Genomic DNA, 23819 nt, shown 5'->3' on the forward strand with positions numbered 1-23819 from the left:
CTCTTTCTCTCTCTCTCCCGCCCCGCCCCCAAGCTCTCGCGCGCCCCGCGTCAACATCGCCGCGCGCAGCTTCCCGAGCTCGAGGCCAGCCGCTGCACGCACGCGCCGGCTCATCATCGGCTCCGGTTGTTGCCTTTCTCCGCCGAGGTTGGTGGACCCCGAGCCTAGGCTTCCTTCCCGCACCCCGCTTTCCGAAGACCGCACACCAGTTGGGCCAGTACATATTCCCCTCCCGTGACTGGAGCGGAATAGCCCTTTCTCTTCTTCCCCAACCCTTGTCGTTGGAGGAGTCCCTCAGTCCCTCGCTTTGCTGCCTCCTCCCCCCCCCACCCCCAAAGCTTGGAGGTTCCCCGGCAAGGGGGAGGAAAAAAAATTGAAAGTTACACTTTCGTGCGTCCCTCCCGGCGTGACGCTGCGCGCTGACGTCACGGGGCTGTAATGGTGGTGTGCCTCGAGATTTTTTTCATCAAACAAGTGTGCCTTTGCCCAAAAAAGGTTGGGAAACACTGATCTAACATTTATGGTGGTTAAATGCACTGTTTTATTTTTTATTTTTAGTATTTGTTGCAGAAATATTTGTGTTTTGAAGCAAATAACCACCTGTCTGCTCTGCATGTCCTGCCTAGTTATTTTGTTAGCAGCAATGGAAAGCCCCACATTGAGAGCAATTATTAATCTTTAGCAGTGTGGTTAAATGTTTCCTTTTGGAGAGCTAATGTGTTTGTTGTGAATGATACACTTGATCACCAGTGTGAGGAATCTAGAAGAAAATTGCATTGTGCTAGTTTAATTTTTCCTTTAATGAGGGCCAAGTTTCCCTCCTCTTCTTGGGTGGCTTTCAACAAATGCAGTACGCATTGTGCGTGCTTGTGAGAGCAAACATTGACCCACAAAACCCACTAAAGGCAGATAACTTGTGGATCTGTAAAATCCTCAGAGATGTCATTTATGAAAAGCTCTATAGAAATGTCAATATAATACAGGAAATGTTTTTGAAGTGGTAGCTGAATGTTCTGCTTTCACATCACATCTCCCCCATCCCCCACCCCCGTGCTTGGGAAATGCAAGGTGATGAACCACAGTGGGTCCACTAATGGCCTTTTAAGCATTCTGCAAAAACTCTTCATCCTGTACTCAGGGGACTATGCAGCAACAAAAATGACAAATATTCACATTTCACTAGTGTCCTTCACAAGAAATAGTTACTGTGTCTGACCATGGGCAGATTGCTTGACAATGTTTTCCATGCCTCTTTGCTATTGAAAATAATACACTTATTATTTTAACAGGAAAAATGGGTTCCTGTATTTGTTCTGTCACAGGAATCAGGAGACAGCTCTGTGGGAAAACAGCTTGCATTTTATAGCAAAATTAGAACCTTATTAGTTCACGTCTAGCCCACTTGCATTTGCTTTTACTTGAAGCTATAAGAAAATAATAGAGCAATAATGGACCGATCCATTTTCTATCGTTGTAATATATTCTATAAGGAGTGTTTGTTACTGTACATTCCATCTTGTATCTGAATTCACACAGGTGACTGTGACCAGCTGCAATGCCTAGCAGATCTTGCTAGATCCTTCTGACTACAATGAAGATTTTTATACCTGTTACATACTATAGGTGAAACAAAAAAAATTCCTTCCAGTAGCACCTTAAAGACCAACTAAGTTAGTTCTTGGTATGAGCTTTCGTGTGCATGCACACTTCTTCAGATACCCATTTCATGCGGCTCAATGTGGTGCCTTCCATAGTTCCAGTTACAGATAGGTAGCCGTGTTGCATGCATACCATCATACCAAGAACTAACTTAGTTGGTCTTTAAGGTGCTACTGGAAGGAATTTTTTTTGTTTTGACTATGGCAGACCAACACGGCTACCTATCTGTAACTGTTACTATAGGTGGTCAGACTCTTGGTCCATCTAGCCTATTGCTGAGAATTCTGTCTGGGAAAAGTTATTTCAGATCCCAGAAAGAGATTTTCCCCATCACATTATTTATTTATTTTTCATCTGGAGGTGCCAGGGGTTAAACCTAGGCTCTTCCACATGCAAATCATGTGTTTTATAACTGATGTGTGGTGCCACCCAGTAGCAGAAAGGCACAGAAACAGGCCTAGCTAAAATTATTCTGCTCTTTGGAATCAGTCCTGTGCACATGGCACAGTTTGATTCCTTAGCTCCACATTTGTTCTGCATATAGATGGGCACCCATGATGTTTGATGTGAAGATAATGTAGACTTGGCTGAGCTATCTGCACATTTGTGTTAAGAAACGTACCATTAACAATAATTAAATAAGCACGTGAAATCTCTCCTACCAGTCTTTTCTGATTTTTCATTGCCTTTACACCCCTTTTCAGTATGCAGGCATGCTTTTTTTCCAGGATAAGGTAAAGGTACCCCTGCCCGTACGAGCCAGTCTTGCCAGACTCTAGGGTTGTGCGCTCATCTCACTCTATAGGCCGGGAGCCAGCGCTGTCCGCAGACACTTCCGGGTCACGTGGCCAGTGTGACAAGCTGCATCTGGCGAGCCAGCGCAGCACACGGAACGCCGTTTACCTTCCCGCTGGTAAGCGGTCCCTATTTATCTACTTGCACCCGAGGGTGCTTTCGAACTGCTAGGTTGGCAGGCGCTGGGACCGAACGACTGGAGCGCACCCCGCTGCGGGGATTCAAACCGCCGACCATGCGATCGGCAAGTCCTAGGCGCTGAGGTTTTACCCACAGCGCCACCCGCGTCCCTTTTTTTCCAGGATACTGTACTCCAATACCTATCAGCAAACCAGGAAAATAAAGCCAGGATCACATCCTCACTTGTTTTCTTGGTTTGCTGACATTTAGACAAAGTTCACTGGTTTGGACATAGCAGGAAACTTTGACTTCATACCAAAGAACCCAGTGCACAGTTGGAGGAGTGGAGAAGCAGAGGAGAAGCATTCATTCCTGATGCTTGTTCCTGGCTTCATAAACCATGGCTTATGACGCTGGAAAGGCTCAATCAAACTGTGCAAATAAAAAAGGGTTACAAAACGACAATCCAGAAGGGGAAATTGCAAAATATCACCTATGCCTCAGGCACCAGAACAAAAGTACTAGTTATACAGAAAATGCCTTGCTGTTCCACTATGATTGCTCAGAACTGGTCTTGTGCTTTCATTGCTATAGAGAAAATTCACAGTTCTACAGTGAATAATATCTCCAAATCTAGTGCAACTTTATTGACAGCTCAGCTGTACTGTAAAGTGTCACCACATCAGTGGAGTTGATAGTGTTTACTTTTATGCAAAGCAGAAAATACTTGGGAAGAATGCTGCTTTTCTAAATGTGTAAATGTCATGGTAGCACCTTGTGTCCCTCATGCAAGCAGTAACACCAGAACTAAAATCAGCAGCAAAAGCTGCCTGCTTGTCTCCTTGAAATTCCTTCCTATGCAGAATTTATAAAATCTGTCTATAATATCAGCAACAGAGGATAGAATAGCATCAGAGGTGAATATAGAGCTTATGAATATCTAGAGCAGGGATGTAACAAATATCACAACAGTTTATATAACAATTCTCACTGCATTTGGTTCTGCTGGGTGACATCTAAAGTTTTAGAAATGTTTTGGAGATGTAGATTTTGTTTTGTGCTACGTAAATCTCTGAATAGTGGGATGTTCCAGGGAAATCATATTCTATAGAGCAGTTTTCCTTTGGCTAAAGTAACACTAGAGACTTAGTGTGGCATTTGTAATAAACTGCCTATTTACAAATGTACAAGCTGAGCAGGCGGGAAACCCAAGCAAGTGGACAAAATTCTAGCCTCATCCCAGCACACTATTAAAGATCAGTTCTACTGGTTGGCACTATTTTGTAACCTTTTGTAACCAATTTGCATTATCCATGGATTGGGTCAGAGTCAGAAGATTTTAGCTCTCTTGGCAAATCCATTTTTCTCACAGATTGAGCAAATTACAGCCTCCCTCCAAGAAGGTGTGTCTACCTACAATAGACTAAATAAAGGGCAGCAAGACTGATAGCAGCAACTAGCCAGTAAGGAAATACTGTATTTACTTGAATGTAATGCACATCTTTTTTGGCCAAATTAACATTGTGAAAATTAGGGTGCACATTAGATTTGATGGCGCATATTACCTTTGGTAGCAAATACTTTTTTGGTTTCAAGGTTTTGAAAATTGAGGTGCGCATTAGATTCAATGGCACATTAGATTCGCATAAATACAGTACATATTGTTCACTATCTACTATCAAACAATTAGAACCTAGAAAGAAAGCTCTAGCTCTTTGCTTAGCCCAACAGCACAACATAGCTGTAACACTATTATTTAAAGCAAGTGGAAGCTGCAACAAAATGTTGCTCTCCAGTGCTCCAGCCAGTTAGTCACTTATGCTTCCTTCCAGCATACTCCATTCCATACACTCTCCCTGGTCTTTTACCAACCCTACCAACCCCCCCCCCCCCCAACAAAAAAGCCAACGTACACAAAAATTTGGAATGAAGAGTGATTTTAAATGCACTAAATAATAACAGTATTCTGTGGAGCATAGGAAGTTGCCTTCTACCAAGTCAGACCATTGGTCTGTTTAGCTCAGTATTGTTTACACTGACTGGAAGCAGCTGGCTAGGGTTTCAAGCAGGGGACATTCCCAGCCCTACCTGGAGATGCCAGTGAATAAAACTGGGACCATCCATATGCAAAACAGATACTCAGCCACTGAGCTACAGTCCTTTGCTGTGACCATTGAGCATGATCTCAACCCCTTGGGGTTTGGGGTTGGTTGGTCTCAATAGTTTATTTTCTTTTTGTTCCTTTGCAATCCTGTTGGTTCTCCCTCCCTCTTGCTTTCCAGCGGCTCTGTGTTGGCTACAATCCTAATGGCACTCACAGCTTTTTAATATAATTCTTCAATGTGCTTATGTACACAGATGGTGCTATATTTGTATGAAGTAAATAATTCTACGACTATTTTGTTTCAAATGAGTCAAAGCACCTTATCAAGTCAGTCCAGCCATTCATTAAGAAATCAAAATGAGAAACAAACTACAAGAAAGAAGATTCCACCTAAACATTAGGAAGAACTTCCTGACAGTAAGAGCTGTTCGACAGTGGAATTTGCTGCCAAGGAGTGTGGTGGAGTCTCCTTCTTTGGAGGTCTTTAAGCAGAGGCTTGACAACCATATGTCAGGAGTGCTCTGATGGTGTTTCCTGCTTGGCAGGGGGTTGGACTCGATGGCCCTTGTGGTCTATTCCAACTCTATGATTCTAGGTACAAAAACACTGGGTGCATTCATACAACAAACCAGACAACTTGACGTACTGCTATTATTCAGAAGTAACTCTGCAGCACAGCTATATACAAAAGCACAAACACTCCTGCATGGGCAAAGAGAAATGAAAGTAAATCTTCCAATGGGAAATATTTTCATATACAGTACAATAGCATCTTGTGTGCAATTAACTTGTGCGATCTCAACCTTGTATGGTTGAAAACTGTCCGGTTGAAATCCCACAAATTAATTGCACACAAGGTGAAGAGCTTAAAAGCTCCTTTTGTGTTGAGTTTTCCTGGTGGAAAGAGCTTTTAAGCATGCATACTAGGTTCTGGGATGTACTTCCTGGAACTTGGAACATCTCAGAGCTGGCACAAGAGCATCCTAGAGCCCACTAAATAAGGCAGAGAGCTTTTAAGCTTGGAAGGTACAGGTGGTTGCCTGGAAGTAGTTCAGAACTACATGAGTTTGCGTATATTCACCATCCTTGGAACATACCCCCCCCCATACACAATTGTACTGTCTTTCTAATCAGGCAAGGCAGCATTCATTAGTGTTTATTACATTACGTACTTTAATTGGTGAACAAACTAAAGTCCTTAGGAAACAAAACACACAAATCAGTGGCAGATCTATTGACAGAATAAAAGGAGCTGAACTCTTCTTCACCCTTCCGTCCTTTAATTTCTTAAATTCCACTACACATACTTTATTCTTAGACCCCTTCTCTCTTTATACTAGGGCAGACCCCAGTCTCTTGGATCCAGTTTCTTCTATGTTGTCTTCTTCCACCTGCCTCTCTTCTTTTCCCCAGGTACAGCTTTTATTTCCATTAAGACCTTGTCATCCAAGATTCTCTCTGTAATCATCTTTTCTCTAGCTTGCATGAGCTCAGATTCTCTATGCCTCATCTCTAGTATCGTTTTCACTAGAGGAACATGAGTGCGCCTAAATGCCCAGACATCAGAACACTAGGACATTCGGCAGAAATTAAATGACTCCACAATATTTTCTTTTGAAGAAGCATTATAATTCCTCTAAACTTTATGAACAGATATGATTAGTGGATAGTTCTTAATGAAAAGTAGAAAGGTATATAGGCCATAATAGGTTTTCCTTGATGCTAAGGATAAAGAGAAAATGAGGTCTATAGAATTTAAAGATTTGTTTGGGAATACAGTAAATGTAAAATAAAAAAAATAAACCAAGCGTGCCTCATGTGCTTTCCATTTACTGACAATCTAACAGATAGCTTTAAGAATTTTTTTTTACTAAGAAATCCACATATCTGACACTTGTTGACAAGCAAGTGTGCTGTGCATGAGGCTCTGTGTAGAAATAGCTGCTAAATAGACAGCTATGATTCTTATTAATATATATATACTGTGTATATGCCAAAATGGTTCCTAAGCAGTTTACAACAATAAAATCAATACATCATTAAAACACACTAACAATTCAATTGTGCACCAAAACATCCTTAATTAAAATATGCAATAAAACAAACAATTAAAAAACTGTTTTTAAAGCAGTTTTAAAAACAGAAACAGTTGAAACCATCAAACCAGAAGTTCAGTTCAGGGGAATGCTTGCCTAAACAGATGTATCTTCAGGAGCTGGCAGAATGCCAATACTGATGGGGTCTTTTATATATCAGCAGGGAGGGCATTCCACAACATTGCTGCTGCCAGTGAAAAAGCCCATGTTACCACAAGCCTGTAATTATTGCAAAACTAAATTAGTTCCTTTAGCTGATCTTAGTGCCCTTGCTAGGCAGTGAATAAGAATACTTTTTTCAGTTAACCTGGTCAGCTTATTTAGATTTTGTATGTAAGTAGCTATCAAATTGACACTTTCTGAAACAATATGCAAACCAAAGCACAGCTTCAAAATTCACTCATCCAAATTTAGCATTGTATTTTGCCAACCAATATTTACAAAAAGGCATGTATTAGGGGAAATTACTTGCACAAATGTGTACATTACTGAAAACTGTATACAATTGTTTATTAGGAGAAATTCACACTAAAATGCTGATGAATTTTCAAAATTTTCAACAAATTGCTGCAAAAAGTGGAGAACGGGGTTTAAGATTGGAAAAATGAGAATCCGAGATGTGAAATAGACAGATTCTTCCATCCCTACTCTGGACCAGCTGCAAGGGAAGCCCAACAAAGCTTGCATTACAATAGTCCAGACAGTTTACCTATATATATGCCACAGTGACCACATTACCCATGCCCAGGAAAGCTTTGCTACCTTAGCTCACCTGCTGGAAGGAGAAATGGTGTGTGTTGGATTGAATTATCCCATCCCAAACTGGTGGATGTTGCAGTCAAAAGTGACAGAGTGCAAATGACTCTAGCATTCAGAACTGTGTGTTGGATTAAAGGTCTCATATTACCCTTTTGCATATGCAGGTGACCCAGTCCAGAAGTAGTTTGCTCACCCCCACCAACATCACTACACTGAATACATCTATGTCAGTTGTTTGTGTGTGCACAAACATTTTCAGCACAGGTGTGTGTAGCAAAATACTTACTTCATCATCGCTTAAGTTTTCTGAACAAGAACAGGCATATTCTGGGGTATGTTTTACGGCTGATTTGTTTAAGCTGATAAGTACATGAGTTAAGTCAGTAAAGTTTAGTGTGGGACAGTTACTGGTCCAGATGTGTGTCTAGTAAAAACAACAACTGATTTGCAAGTTTCAGAGTGTTTTGCTGATTGTAATACTGATCAGTCACTAAAGCCATCTTGTGTCACACACAATAGCACATCCTTGTACTCTTCATAAATTAATTTGGAATAAGCACTGCCCATTATGTTCAAAGCTATGAAGGACGTACAGTCGTACCTTGGTTTGCGAACACCTTGCAACTCGAACATTTTGGCTCCTGGACACCGCAAACCCAGAAGTGAGTGTTCCAGTTTGCGAACATTCTTTGGAACCCAAATGTCCAGCACGGCTTCCGTAGCTTCTGATTGAGTGCAGGAAGCTCCTGCAGCCAATCGGAAGCTGCACCTTGGTTTCCGAACATTTTCAGAAGTTAAACGGACTTCTGGAATGGATTCCGTTCGAGAAACAAGGTATGGCTGTAATACTAACCCCATGTATCTGGAGGTAAACCCCACTGAATTAGTTAGGATTGCGCGGCTACTTCTCAGTAGACACATGCAGGATTACACTACAAATGGATTATCAACAATATGCTTTGAGAGGATAGAAGGCATCCATACTGTTTAACAGGTCTGATTGGGAGTACAATAACCAGGGTTTTATAGCCCTAATCAAACCAGTCAAAGAATGGTAATAAATGCTACTCTTTCACCAGCTTTAAGTGTGCTAACAGTAAATCATTAGTATTAATATGTTTGGTTGGTTGGTTTTAGCCCATTGCAGGTAATCAATCAGTGTTTAGAATTCACAAGCAGTCTAACATTCACATTCTACACTAGCTGCAACTTCCAGATCACAAGGGGAGACCTACCTAGAGTGCATTGCAGTATTTCCATCTTGTTATTACCAATGCCTGGGCTGCTGTGGTCTAGAAACAGTTGCAGTTGTGACACCAACCACAGCTGGTTGAAGGCACTCTTAGCCACACAGGCCACCTGACCTTCCAGTGACAAAGCAAGATTCAGGAGCACATCCAATGTAGCTGCTCCTTCATGGTATAGTCCCATCTAGGGCAGGCAATTGACTGACCTCCTGGATCCAGAAGTCATTCACACACAGAGCCTCCATCTTGCCATGATTCAGACTCAGTTTATTAGCCCCCATCAACCCACTAATACATCCAGACACTGGGCCAGGGCTTGCACAGCCATTCCTGATTACAGAGAAGTAAAGCTGACTGTCATCAGCGAACTGATGAGACACAGGGGGCCGAGACTCCTAGCTGTCATGATTTTTTTTAAAATAAGCCTCCAGCCCTTTTAAGGAGTGTTCTGAAGCAAATCCTGTAGATACTGTTCTAATCAATTCCATTGTGAGAAATGAGCCTTCTCCCACCTTTCAGTGTTTGTAGACAATTAGTTAAGCCAGAGTTAGACTGATGAGTGTTCTAGAGAAAATTAAAGTCATATACTCACCAGGGAAGATCAAAATAGCTTCAATATGAAGCTGGAGAAAGGACTTTCTGGCTTATTTTGAAGCTGTTTTGAGATCATCCTGGTGAGTGTATGACTAATTTATTTCTACATTCAGACAATGGAAAAGAAATCTCATTTCATCTTTCTAATTCAGGTCCAATTTAATGAGAAGCTTCCTCCCCCCCCCCCCTGCTGAGTATGAAAACATTCTTAAAAACCTTGTGAATATATATAGTTACTAAATTAATATTAAAGGTGTGGCATTATGAGGGGATCCTCAGCAAAACCTGTCCTGCTTCCTTAGCCTAGTTTGAGCTGAACGTGCACTTCAGAAGGCAATAACGAATTTGCCAAGGAATGCAAGTGGTAAAGGACCCAACAACATTCTGGAGAATGCTTGGCAACTTTTGCCCACAAACCCATGACTGTCATAAGGCTTCCTCTTACTGCAATACTTCCTGTTTATAACAGTGTAGAATTGCTGTATCAAAATTAACACAGCAGCAGTAAAAGAAAGTACATTCTGGAACTGTGCTTGGAATTCTATTAAGTGCTATGGAAATATGGATTTTCTTTAAATTCACATACATCTGGTTACATTATGTATGATATGGGGAAGTGCATCCTGTCCATTTTTCAGACTGGAAAATGAGACTGGAGAAGAATCCCAAATCACACAGGGTATCTTTGACACCAAAGAGGCCCAACAAAGATCTTGCAAGTTATAGATAACCACTCTATAAATAGCTCATCCTTCTCCCTCTCAAATGTGAATTTGGAGCCTAAGAAACAATTCTTGATTCTTACCAGCCAATTTCAATTAACTCCAGAAGTATTTTTTCCACACAGGGGACTTTTCATACATCTTAATTGATTAAAAATGTATATTACTCCATACAGACAACAGATGCATTTCCACAGTGCCTTTAAGAGGTTACAGCAGTGGCAGAAGATCCAGCAGAAAAGAGGTTACTTTTCTGCGGTTTTGTCCTACGATAGTCCTGTAATTTTTGAAGTGCCTTTCTATATATTCATGCTATTTAAGATCTAGAGTCTGCATTAAAATTAGACACTTGCCCATACCGAGGGCAAACTGATTCTTTCTCAGAGTTTCTCAAAACACTGCAAATCTATTCAAGGGAAATGGGAATCAGATGAATACTACCCAGACTTTTAATGCTTCCACTTAGTGAAAACTAGAAATTCAGCAGATAAACACAGAGGCATATCAAGGGTCCCTTGCACCCTTGGCAAGGAAGCTGTATTGGTGCCCCCCCCCAATACCTTTACCACAATACCATATTAGAAATTCCTACATTTTACACAACCAAGTACCCAAAGCATCCGGAGTGAGAGTGAGGTGAAGAGAAGAGGAAAGGTGGGAAAAAATGCATGCCTTTCTGTTGCGGTGTGAGAAGAACGGGAAGCTTCTCCTGCGTTTGAGCTCGCCGCAATAGCAGTGTCGTGTTGCCATGTATATATATATATGTCATACACTCCATAGCTTGGTAGCTGGTTTTTGGCCCCTACCCCTGACCTGGGCCCCTGATTTCACAAACCTCTAATAACACCTCTGGGTAAACAGGAATATATATGACCAAATAGAAAAGAGAAAAAAGATGATAGTTTTTAAAATAAGTTATTTTAATGAAATGGAAGTACTACTGCTAGTTTAGTATTGCAAGAGAATAAAACTGGAAGTGGAATCTAGAATGTGGCTTCTTCACACATTAACACTGAGGGCTGCTTTCCTTGTGACATTTTAATCCTGTGAGAGGTGGATGCACACACCCCTCCAGATACACTCTATGATTGGCCACTGTGAGAGGAGGATGCTGGACTAGATGGGCCTTTGGCATCACCTAGCAGGGTTTTTCTGATGTAAACACTGCAGGAACAATGTCACGTTTCAAAACGCTCCAATTCCTGGATGCTGTGTAGCTGCACCCCAAAATGACTTAATTGAGAGTTCATCCCCCATTAAAGATCAACCAATGCCTATAACAATACTACAGGATGAGCAAGTCACATATTGATGCTCATAGAACTTGTTATGGTTCCACACTGTCCCTTATCTTTTTTAACTAGGTATTAAGACTAAGGGCACTTCCAGATTGTCACTGTTTTTGAGTAGAATTCAATCACATACTGGAAAATTCAGGTTGCAGAATTACAGCTGATTATGAAGTACTGTGCAACAACCTGCTCCCCCACAGATTTTTTGCAGTAAGGGAAGTGCCAGGAAGTGTGGGATAACACTTGCTTTGATGCAAGGTCATCTAACCTTCCTGCAAAGAAATGAGAATGAATGCTCAATGAACAGGTTGTTTGGTCCTAAGGCAGCTGCAACATGATCTTTCAGCTTTCCTGTAATCTGGAACACTTGATTAGATTAGATTTACAGCTTTGCATGTGTATCTACGTTGCTCAGGGCAGGGGGACTTCACCTGCATCTGGGTAGTGATTCAGTGCACTAAAAGTACATCTGAAATGGGTCCAGTTTGTGAAGTTCTCAGCTGTTCAGGTCAATGGGATTCTGCTAACAGAAAGAAGGAAGGAAATCTTCCATGTAGAATTGTGTTTTCCATTTGTACACCAGTTATATGCCTCTTTGAGTCCCCCACCCCCTTTCTACAGAATATGTAATACACACACAGAGGCAAGAGAACTTTCATCCCTTCCACACCTGATAATAACTAAACCACAACTGTATACTTAAGTAGATAGGAAATGTAATAAAAAAGGGACAAGACATTGAGTGCACTCATAAAGATACAAATGAATGTAGAAAAGGCATGAACAATGATAATTACAAATGTGTAAATGCATAAAGCCCTCTTATGGAGGAATATATATAATCTGGAGGGGGAGGAAACATATGCCCAATATGAAAAAAATAAAATAAGCTAAACCAAAACTATCAGTTCTATAAACAGAAGCCTGGCCTGCAAGCAGAAATTCTTTTACATGGAGACACAATTGAGAGTGAGAGCCTCTGACACTGTACAGAATTACAAAGTGAAGTTCACAAGCTGGTCAAAAGCCATTTCATAAGGCTTTCACAGACATTTTCCTATGGCAGCGTCCTTCAGAATTAGAGCTGGGAGGGAAAGGTTCGTAGGCTATGCAAGGGAACAACTACACCAACAAGTTCAGGTTGACTCTATACTTATTCCTCATTTATGTAAAAAACAAAACCTCATTGATGCAATGGTTTACAATTAGAAGATGGAAAACTATGCTAAGGACTGTGTCAGGGAAGAATGCAAATGTGTGTATATGTTTAGTAATATCCTCAAATTCCAGACTCAGGGCTGGGCTCAGCTAACCAGTTGCGCCAGTGGAAGCCCACACAAGGACTTCTGCTAGCGCAATGGGGCTTTCTTCCCTTCAGTGCCCCATATCCTCCCCCACTGGCTCAGGGATGAGGTGTCAGGAGAACCCCTGGAACCATGGACAGCAAGAGGATAGGGTAGATTATTTAATTAGGAAAGCAGAACAGCTTGCACTAACAAAATGACCTGCATTGTATTCCTCCCATTATAAATAATGCAAATTAGATACATTTGCAGAAATTTACTTTGTACTATTTATTCTAACATATGATATCTTGGGAAGAGGAAGTAAGGATGTAGGAATTGGGAGCTAGAGGAGAATAAGTAGAAGGACAGAGCTAAAAACACCAGTTAAGGGTTTCATCAGATTCTCTATTATTATAAGGTTGCATTCAGTTCCACAAAGACAAAGTTCCATACTTTGCTGTGGGATCATAAGGGATACTAAATTTTTGAAAATGATGGCTGCCAATAAAGAACATTTTATAGCTGACCGTGGATTCAGGGGTGGGGTGGGAGATGACTGAATACATAAATGGGTTCCAAGTCTGTATATGTCAGTAGAGAGTGACGGAAATTAATTTCCACCTTGAACTAGTTAACACCAAATCCCCCACTGCGCAGAGATAAAGTGGTCTGCTTGTACTAGAGCAGCCAATAATGCCACCACAGACATGGGAATGGTGATGTGATAAAATCTATAATAGGCTTAGTGTCTAACATAAATGAAATATGTAACACCATACAAGAATTAAGTATGTAATATATAGTTCTGTACTGATGTGTCTATAGGGAATGTCTATATCTAGTGAACCAGGACTCTCCAAGTCTGGAAATACTGCTGCTCCTCCATTGCCCAAATTCATTCATTTGCTTCTTCCCCCTCCCATGATAGCTGAGTTGAAACAAGAGCAGAAGCAAACAAGGCTGCATATCAGGAAGAAACTCAGCTAAGACACATCTATTTTTATCTGACCTGAAATGAAGCTTATTACGGCAAAGTATTTGAATGGCGGCTGAATACTGAGCGGAGGCTGCAGCTCTCTACACACATCCATCTGGTGGCAGAACAGTCCTGTTTCACCCAGGGAACTGCATCCAATATCTAACTGAGGGTGGCAGGGCGGTGGGGGGCAAATACAGAATCAGATCAAGGAAGTGTGCTAGTGCCAAATGCAAGGACTATATCCCGCATCAAAATGCTTGGCATCTATCTTCACATCCAAGGAGTTCGCCATCTGTTCCACAGGGGTTCCCTACTGTGGATTCCTCAAGGATGAAGGGAAAGTGGGCTCCACTGAACAAATGTAGTGCTGCATAAGGGGCGGAGTGTAGTCTCTCAGCAGAGTGTCTCCACAATCTGTTCTTCCCTTCAGTACTGGTCTGAAAAGAATGAAGCATGGAGGAGGGAGGGACTGGCTCCCTCAGTGGGTGGAGTGCAGCTGCCTTCCTCCGACTGTTCTGACAGTTCCCCATATTCACTGTTGTAAAAAGTCTGGCCTCTGAGCTGGGACTGGTACGATGGCCGACACCTACCCCTCAGGTCTGATTGATCCACTATTGATTCTGCATTTCGACTGGATCCTTTACTGCTGTTGGGGGTGGGGGAAGAAAGAAAGAGCAAGAGACAGGAAGTCAGTTCTTCTGAGTAAGAGATAGTATTCTAATTGACTGTCCAGGGGAAAAAAAAAAGCTTCTTAGCATCAGAAAGCTCAGGGCAAGCACAGCTAGCCATTTAGCAGGTTGGTAATTCTACAAGATGTGTGAAGTTACATGATAGAAGACTTATGTGAACCACCCTCAGACCTCCGGGTATAGGGCAGTATATAAAATTCATAAACAAACAAACAAACAAATAAATGCAGAGAGCATCTTTCCAATAAAAAAGTGAAGGTGGTGCACCAGAAATGAGATGCAAGCATGTAGTTTTTTTGTAAACCTTACTGCTGTCAGGAACTTGATTTCATATAGGAAAACTGGATTCAGCTACTGGCAGATTATCCCTAAACAGACTTACTAGAGAGTAATCCCCATAGAGTTTATAGGATTGCACTGTAATATCACTTCTTCAAAGCAGGAAGTTTCATTTAAAAAAACAACCAAATAACATGTATCTATGTATACTGATTTTCTTATTGCTTTTAGACCTACCAGCGATGTACCTCATGCTTACCACCAAGGATTTCATCGTTCTTATCCACCATTTCTATGGGAGGATTTGAACGAAGCCAGGAACTATATAAGCCAGTTAAGTATCACCAATGGTTTTGAGTATCAGTTGAGTTACGCTTTGAGCTTTAATAAATCTTGTATTTTCCCTGTGATTCTTCCTTCCTTTGTCAGAGGTTCTATTTCCACAGGTACAGATGTCTTTAGTGCTACTCTTACATCTTTTTAAAAAGAGTAGAGTATTGACATGGGCAGTGACATATCAGAAAAGTGAACCTATTGCAACTCAGCACATATTAATTATAATTTTTACAGTGAACATCATGTTTGTCCCTATTTTTTGTTTATTTCAGTCAATCTTATGGTTAATGAAACATAACAGGATGTATACATAGAACAAATGCAATACTCCTGATAGTATGGAAAGTCAATTGGACTTCCCCTTGTAGCTTAGGAGCTCCCCATCTGGCAGCAGACTAAGTCTCAATTATTTCAGTGGGAGAAGCAGATTAATTCTCTTCCTGAAATCAATGGAACCTAGCCTAGTTTTGTTCTGTATGTTCTAAAAGTAGCCATAAAATAGTGCCTTGATGGTTTGAGTTTGTTCAGTTTCTGTTAATTGGTTCTCGTGGGAAACTTGCAGATTCTAGCTTCGCACAATTAACTCAAGCTGGTGTCAATTTACTCTTGGCAGAAAGCCCAGGTCTGCTTGACCTAGAAACTACTCACTCTGATTGGTTAACGACCAGCACTCAACTCTGTTATCAAGGGATTGCTAGCTCAGTTTGATGTGGGGTGTTGTTGGGAGTAGAAGTGCTGTGTATGGTTATGAGAGAGAGAGAGAGAAAGAGAGGATTTATTTTGCTTTGTTTTTGTATGCAGAAACTCTGCTGGTTTTATTTTCTCCTTTTTAATAAATCCTGTGAATAGTTATTCTGAGTCTAGCTGACTAGTCATTACCGCCGCAACTAGCTTCTTTGCTGTGCAGGAAAACTCTGCTACGTTTGGGCTAAAGCCAATAGGGCTATGCCTGACACTCCAAAGTTCCATGAGGTTATGGGTATTGTGCTGCCAGCCTGAGTTGCGGTGGTGTCAGCATCAACGGCGTTGGTTCCAGTAGTTCCAGAAGTTGTTGTTCTCTGGCTGGTTCCTGACCGTGGTGAGCTGGTGACGCAGCGGACACAAGGACAACAGCTGCAGTGTGTGAGTGCTGGGTGCTGTGGTTCCTGTTTTCTCTCTCGGTGGTCGTGAGTAGCTGGTTCCAGGTTCCAGGGACATCGCTCTCAAGATGGCCTCACAACCAGTTCAGATGGCTTTTGAGCGTCTGAATGACTCCAATTACTTGCTGTGGTCGGAACGCATGCAGGCAGTGCTGCAGAGGGATCGTCTCTGGCAAGTGGTGAGTAAGTTTCCTGCGAAGCCTGATGATGAAGACCTCGATAAAGACCAAAGAGCAAGGGCCACAATTGTCTTGGGGCTGGAAGATTCCCAGTTGCCGTATGTGAGGGGAATCAAGACAGCTAGAGGTGTGTGGCAAGCACTTAAAGAACTCCATGTGCGTGAGACAGCGGTTTCCAAGCTGTTCATTCGCAAGGCATTGTACAAGGCAATGTTACAGCCTGGGGTTACAATGCAGGAACACCTACACAGTTTACAGTTAAAGTTTACTGCGCTACAGGAAAGAGACTGTGCATTAGACCAGCAGGAGAAGGTAGCTATTATTTTGAGTTCTCTCCCGGAATGCTGGGATAATTTAGTTTTGTCTCTAGAAGGCATGCAGGAGCATGATTTATCAGTCAGTTACGTTACTGGGCGTTTGATTGAAGAATGGCAGAAGCGGCAAGAAAGGTCGTTGGCTGCAGAGGCTTCTACAGGCGGGCGGTTTGGAAGGAGTTCTCATGCCGTGCCAGAGGTGAAGCAAAAGCAGCGTACCGGTGAGGAGTCAGCGTTTGCTGTTAGGCGTTGTTTCCGATGTGGGTCCTCAGCGCATCTAAAACGACAGTGTCCGGAGTTGGTCAAGTCTCAGTTGCCGGTGCAGGAGCAGAGACGAGATCAGCAGCAGCAGCAGCGTGAAAAGAAGTTCTTCAAACGAAAACAGTCGGCTCAGCTGGTGACCGGCGAGGTCAAGATTGCTGATGAGAAACAAGCGGTCTGGGTGGTCGATTCAGGAGCATCTCGCCACATCGTAAATTCAGATGAATTGTTTGTTTCCAAGAACTCAGCACAGTGCAGCCAGGTGGCTCTAGCAGATGGAAGTACTTCCGAAGTGATTTCGGGGGGTGCAGTTTTTGTTCCTTGTCTTCGTGAATGCCTGCAAAATGTACTTTGTGTGCCTTCATTAAGGAGCAATCTGATGTCTGTAGATTGTTTGCTAAAAGCTGGGTTTAAAGTGCATTTTGAAGGAGACAGTTGCATTATTAAGAAGGCTGGTGAGATTTTAGGCACTGCTAAGTCAGAGGGAGGCTTGTTTTGGCTTAAAGCAGGATCTCAAGTTGCAGCAGTAGTCAGTAAATCTCAGCCTGCAGTGAATAACAAAGCTATACATGACAACTGTGTGCACTTATTGCATAGGAAAATGGGGCATGCTTGCTGGAAAAGTGTACTAAAAATGTCTGAATTGGCTGATGGGGGTAATTTAAAGAGTTGTAACAAGTACCTTGATTGTAATGTTTGTAAAAAGGTTAAAACCCACAGAGTCTCTTACCCCAGAAGTGACAGAGTTAGTGAGGCACCGCTACAGCTGGTTCACATGGACGTAATTGGTCCATTTGCTGTAAGCAGGGGTGGATCGCGCTTTTCATTAACAATTGTGGATGACGCCACACGTTATTCTTGGGTTTTTCCCATGAAGAATAAGGGTGATGTGTTCACTAAGTTTAAAGGCTGGGTGGCATCTGTGGAAAGATTTCTGTCCATTAAACTCAAAAGGATTCAGACGGACAGAGGTGGCGAATTTATGTCAAATGCCTTTAAAGATTGGTTACAAAAGCATGGCATTGGGCATAGAAAAACGAATGCTTTTTCCCCAGAGGAGAATGGCGTTGCAGAGCGAAAAAACAGATCTTTACAAGATATGATGTTTGCCATGCTTGATGATGCTGATTTGCCCATGTCTTATTGGGGGGAGAGCATGCTCACCGCGTGTTATCTCCAAAACAGGCTCTTTCATCAAACAATAGGTACAACTCCGTACTTTAAATTGTTTCAGAAAAAACCCAAAATTGACCATTTGCATGTGTTTGGATCGAAAGCCTGGGTATTAATTCCGAAACAAATGAGGAAGAAGGGAGATCCTAAGACCAAACAGTTAGTGTTTGTGGGTTACCAGGAGCTGGGAAAAGGTTTCCGCTTTGCTGAAGGGACAAATGGCATTGTAATCTCCAGGAATGCCAGTTTTTGTGAACATAGTGGCTGGGAGAGACTACATGCCAATACTGAGGTTTGGTTTGAACCTTCCCAGGAGCTTCATGACTCTGAAGGTAGACACAGGGAGTCAGAGTCTGAGGGGGAGGAAAGTTCAGATAAGAGCTCTCAAGAAAGTGGAGTTAGCCAAAGACCAGTTGCTAAGCAACAAAAGAGAGGTCGTAGTTCTGAGGAGGAAAGTGGGTCAGAAGAAAAATTTTCTCCCAGAAGATCTAAAAGACAAAACAAAGGAGTGCCTCCGGTGCGTTTTTCTCCAGATACTGCAAATGTGTTTAGTGTGATTGCAGAACCCAAGAGTTTTCAGGAGGTGTTAAAGTTACCAAAAGAGGAGGCAGAGCTCTGGAAACAGGCAATGGAGGAAGAGATGTCCTCTCTGAATGAGCACAAGGTTTTTACACCAGTAGCAGCGCCTGAGGGGGCAAAGATTGTAGGCTGCAGGTGGGTGTACAAACTTAAACCTCTGGTGACAGGAGAGTACAAATACAAAGCTCGTTTAGTGGCTCAAGGATACTCTCAAAGGCCTGGAAAAGATTATGACGAGACTTTTTCCCCTACTGCTAAGGGAGACAGTGTAAGGCTGATTTTAACGCTTGGAGCAAAGAGAAAACTCCTGTTAAACCATTTTGACATTCAGACTGCATATTTACATGCGTCAATATCAGAAGACCTGTATCTAGCCGAACCGCCTGGTTATGAGACAGGTTCCAATAGAGTGTTGAAATTAAACAAAGCTCTATATGGTCTCAAACAGGCTGCAAGATCTTGGAACAAATGTTTCCATGAGGCCTTAGTGTCATTTGGTTTCAAGCAGAGTACAGCTGACAATTGTGTTTATGTACGTGGTACAGGCAGTGATCAAGAGTTTTGTCTGATTTATGTAGATGATGTTTTGTATGCCTGCAAAACAGATAAACAAACTAAAAGATTTGCCAAGCAATTGTCCAGTAAGTTCAAAGTGAAAGACTTAGGCCCGGTTAGGACATATCTAGGGTTGGAAGTGTGCTGGGCCCAAGATGGCAGCTGTCTAATTAGTCAGCAGAACAAAGTTAAACAACTACTGACTACATACAGGATGCAGGATTGCAAAGGGGCAGTGGTGCCTATGGATCCAGGTTTCATAAAAACACTTCATATAGATGAGGGTCCTGAATTTGAACATCCTGATGTATATCACTCTGTAATTGGAAGTTTATTGTATCTAGCACAGTGGTCCAGACCTGATATTAGCTATGCAGTAGGCATATTAAGTAGATTGGTCTCAAAACCCACACTAAATGCCTGGAAAGGGGTAAAACAAGTTCTGAGATATCTCAAACAGACAATTGGCTATATGTTACAATTAAATTCTTCAGAGGATGAAATGTTGAGTTGCTACTGTGATAGTGACTGGGGAAATTTGCCGGATAGAAAATCTGTCACAGGACTAGTCATAATGGTTGGTGGAGCTTTAATCAGCTGGCGGTCACGCAAGCAAGACGTTGTAAGTGTGTCATCAACGGAATCAGAGTACGCCGCATTGAGTGAATTGTGCAACGAGGTGATTTATTTCAAGCATTTGTTAGCAGATTTAAATGTAAATTGTGGAGAACCAGTACAAGTTTACATTGATAATCAAGCTTGTATAACCTTAAGTAAAACAGAGGGTTTCAAATCGCGTTCCAAACATATCTCTGTAAAATACCAAAATGTACGTTGCTGTGTACAAGACAATGTAATCACATGTACTTATGTATCAAGTGAAGAAAATGTAGCAGATGTGTTAACTAAACCATTGGCAAAGATAAAGAACAAGCGAATGTGCAAGGGTTTAGGTTTGCTGGAAAAATGATCTCCTACATAGGTGTATTTGGTGTTAATTGTTCAGCAGAATCTGTGAGGGGGTGTTCAGTTTCTGTTAATTGGTTCTCGTGGGAAACTTGCAGATTCTAGCTTCGCACAATTAACTCAAGCTGGTGTCAATTTACTCTTGGCAGAAAGCCCAGGTCTGCTTGACCTAGAAACTACTCACTCTGATTGGTTAACGACCAGCACTCAACTCTGTTATCAAGGGATTGCTAGCTCAGTTTGATGTGGGGTGTTGTTGGGAGTAGAAGTGCTGTGTATGGTTATGAGAGAGAGAGAGAGAAAGAGAGGATTTATTTTGCTTTGTTTTTGTATGCAGAAACTCTGCTGGTTTTATTTTCTCCTTTTTAATAAATCCTGTGAATAGTTATTCTGAGTCTAGCTGACTAGTCATTACCGCCGCAACTAGCTTCTTCGCTGTGCAGGAAAACTCTGCTACGTTTGGGCTAAAGCCAATAGGGCTATGCCTGACACTCCAAAGTTCCATGAGAGTTGTCATTTGATGTCATATCTACTGTCGAATGCATAACAACTACAGAAACATTTTACACTAGCTGGGGAAAGAATCACATTTTCCCAATGGCATTATATTGCAGTTTGAGCATTGGGAATATGTGACATTTCCACAAGAAAAGTGTTTCCTTGAAAGAACTGTACCTTTGCTGCTTGATTGTCTGGAAAGCTCCTTGATTTCTTGCTGTATTTCATGCCCGTGTAATATGCTTCCTCTCTTTATTTCCTTGCGCAGAGTCAACTGACTCCACTCAAAAGCCATTAAGCTCAATCAACCCTTTTTGTTACAAATGCCATCAGGAATGCTGCCGCCAGCAGCAGGTTATAGGAGAATGGATGTGCTTGCATTTCTGTGCTCCCAGCACATTTACAGGAGGCTGCAGTGTGGTTTGCTGCACAGGACACTGCTGGGTATTGTATGTTACTGAGGGCTGTGAGATATAGCGAGGAGAACTAAATAACCAAGTACCTGAATGCACTTTCTTTTCTGTGTCTATTTTCTATCCTCTCAAACTCCTCAGATGCCAAAACCATCCCACTGTCTGTCTGATTGTCCTGCAAGGGAGCAGAAGAAAAAAAAAAGTGTTAGAAGTGCCAGCCTTGTTGAGCAAGCATTCTGAATTTTTTTCACCAGGAACCTTTCCTCTGATGGATGGAGACTGAAAAGCAAATGTAGGGCAGGGAACAGCTGCAGATGATGAGCAAGAAGAGTGGAGCTTAACTCAGCCTTGTAAATATGCCTGTAAAACTTAGAAGCCTGTACAAATTTTTATAAGCATGTTATAGAGCATGTTGAATTTTTCAACTTTAAAAAATGAGGGGTGCTAAAAAATTGTAACACAACTTCGGAATTCAAAAGATCTTTTGGTTAAATTAATATAATTAAGTTTTGCTTGGTAAGTAAAATGTGTGTAAAATTGCATAGAAATCATTAAAAATGATTGCCAAGTACTTGTACTTATATTATATATTAGTATTTATTATTATTAGTTATTATTAGTTGTTGTTGTTTTGTTCTTGTTATGTTGCATTACCTGACATTTTCAGAAGGTAAAATTTAAATTCTTTAGTTTTCTGAAAGCAGTGTGTGTGCTTCTTCATCAGAAATAGACTTACCAAACCAAATGTTGTCCAATCACAAAAATAATAGCAGATTTGAATTAACACACCCCACCACCACCATTAATACAGCAAATACCTTTATCTGGGATGTAGTTGCCTAAATATAATGAGGATGGGTAGTCCCTATATTCTATTTTTAGAAGAGTTTCCTCAATACACATCTAGCTTTCATGCCAACTGTAAATCATGGTGTTAGCAATTTGTGTGAATCTTGAAGTGTGGCAGAAAACACAGTTTAACTTGTCTTTAGATTGCAGTAATGGACAAATATACATTGAACTGTTTATTTTTCAATTTTCCCTTCTGTCTCACTACCACTTTGCTCCACTCACCGGATGTGCTTTATACATGGTTTGTGTCATAGGAAATTCTTCAAAAGTCTTTATTCTGGATGGACACCTTATCTGATTCCCACCAGTTAAACAGCCAGGGAAAGACACACAGTTATAATATCTGGGAAAGGACATAAAGCAAAGGGTGAATCAGAAAAGATACTGGTTATTTAATACACATTAAATAAGGAAATCTTCACTTTGTGCTCTTCTGGTCAGCAATACTGGGTCAGTTAAAACATAAAATTCTGCAGAAAAAAACTAGCATAGTCTGAATGTGTTAGTACCCTTTCCCCTTGCTCCTCAGGAAGTATGTTTAAGGCCTAAGTAGACATTGCACACAGATTTATGTAGCTTCAGGTAAGGAAAAGTAGCCTGGGAGAAGCCACTTTTCCCAGTCCTCAAGGATGAAAAGCTGGTTGAGGGCTGGTTTTGAACAGGAATATGGATGGCAGGGAAATTTTAAGAATCCCCCTCCCCCTGCCATTCTTCCACTGCTACACATATATTGCATAGAGTGCCTGGTTTATCCCTTAGATTAGAATAACCTTGGTAAGTACAGCAGTGATTTAAATGTAGCAACATGAAGCAGGATTCACCAGCTGTCACTGGGGATGTTGATGCTTTGGGTAGAAATGACATGTCTCTCTTCCTATGCCACCCCCATAGCTACTGTCACTTTGCATCTCCAAGATGAAGACAAATATTGTGCATCAATGGCCTTCCATTTTTTAGTGCTTGGGGTACCCACCTTTTCCAGTCTAGCAAAAAATATTTATTGTCCCACATGTATATTATCTGGACATGTATAGAGCAAATCTTGCTGTTTTATTATCAAACAACAGATAAACTGTATTTTGGGGAGGGCAGGGGTCCAAGTCAAATGCGTAACATCCATGAGAAGTAGTTATGGCTGAAAATATTGTTCGTAGCCTAATTATATAAAAATGTTTGATGTGAGATAATACTGCCTTTCTAAAAGCCTTTGTTCTAAGTTTGGCCATCTCTCAGCTTGACTCAGGATTCAGCAGGGACTTACCTTGCTGCTATATTGTGACAGTGCATCCTCAAGTCAAATTCCTCTTCATCAGAATTCTGCTGGATGGAGGAAGCTACCTGGGAGAAGCCATCATCTTCAGAACTCTGAGAGTCATTAAGTGGGATATAATCCTTCCCTTCCTAATGGGAATTTAAATAAGTAGTTATGTGCCAGGAAAATTGAAGAATTTGCCAGAAGCAGCAACAATGAGAGTGAATAAACGGTAGTTCTCCCCCTGCTCCCATTTTCTCCAGGAAAAAAGAGGATAGCTGTTAATGGCTGTGCAGACACATACTTCTGAGGAATAATGGGCAGATGAGTTTCATAAGGAAAGCAAATAGATCAAACTGTTTTATATCGGAAAGTGAAACAATGCTTTCATCTCCCCATCTCCTGACTTGCAAATAAAAGGTAAGGACACCCACTTCTGTCATCCAACCCATTTAACTATTTGCTGGTGGCATCAACTCCACAGTCCAATTGTACCAAATGTCCTTGCATACAAGACAGGCAAGGGGTACAAGATAAGTAAGGATGTATATTTCTGAAACAATATCTGGTTTTAAGCTTTCCTCCAAGCACTATTAGAAAGGCACTAAGGTAAAAGAGGGCAGCATGTGTGTTGGAAAACCTCTCTGAAGAGAGAGAGAGAGAGAGAGAGAGAGAGAGAGA

The 23819-nt window shown here is 41.5% G+C and overlaps 1 protein-coding gene across 3 annotated transcripts in view; it reads right to left on the minus strand.

Annotated features, from left to right (window-relative positions):
• Positions 1-12087: 12087 nt before the first annotated feature.
• FLT4 (fms related receptor tyrosine kinase 4) overlaps positions 12088-23819 on the minus strand; it is a 94181-nt gene continuing 82449 nt past the window's right edge. For 2 of the 3 annotated variants that reach the window (XM_077924608.1, XM_028718255.2), the window contains 4 exons: positions 23148-23287; positions 22109-22229; positions 21124-21209; positions 12088-14299 (listed from right to left, as the gene is read on the minus strand). In XM_077924608.1, the coding sequence (XP_077780734.1) occupies positions 14080-14299; positions 21124-21209; positions 22109-22229; positions 23148-23287 (567 nt within the window). In that variant the 3' untranslated portion in view covers positions 12088-14079. The remainder of the gene's footprint in view (positions 14300-21123; positions 21210-22108; positions 22230-23147; positions 23288-23819) is intronic. The other variant, XM_028718256.2, reaches the window with a different exon arrangement.

This window comes from Podarcis muralis, chromosome 2, assembly GCF_964188315.1.
Source record: "Podarcis muralis chromosome 2, rPodMur119.hap1.1, whole genome shotgun sequence".
Taxonomy (NCBI): Eukaryota; Metazoa; Chordata; class Lepidosauria; order Squamata; family Lacertidae; genus Podarcis; species Podarcis muralis.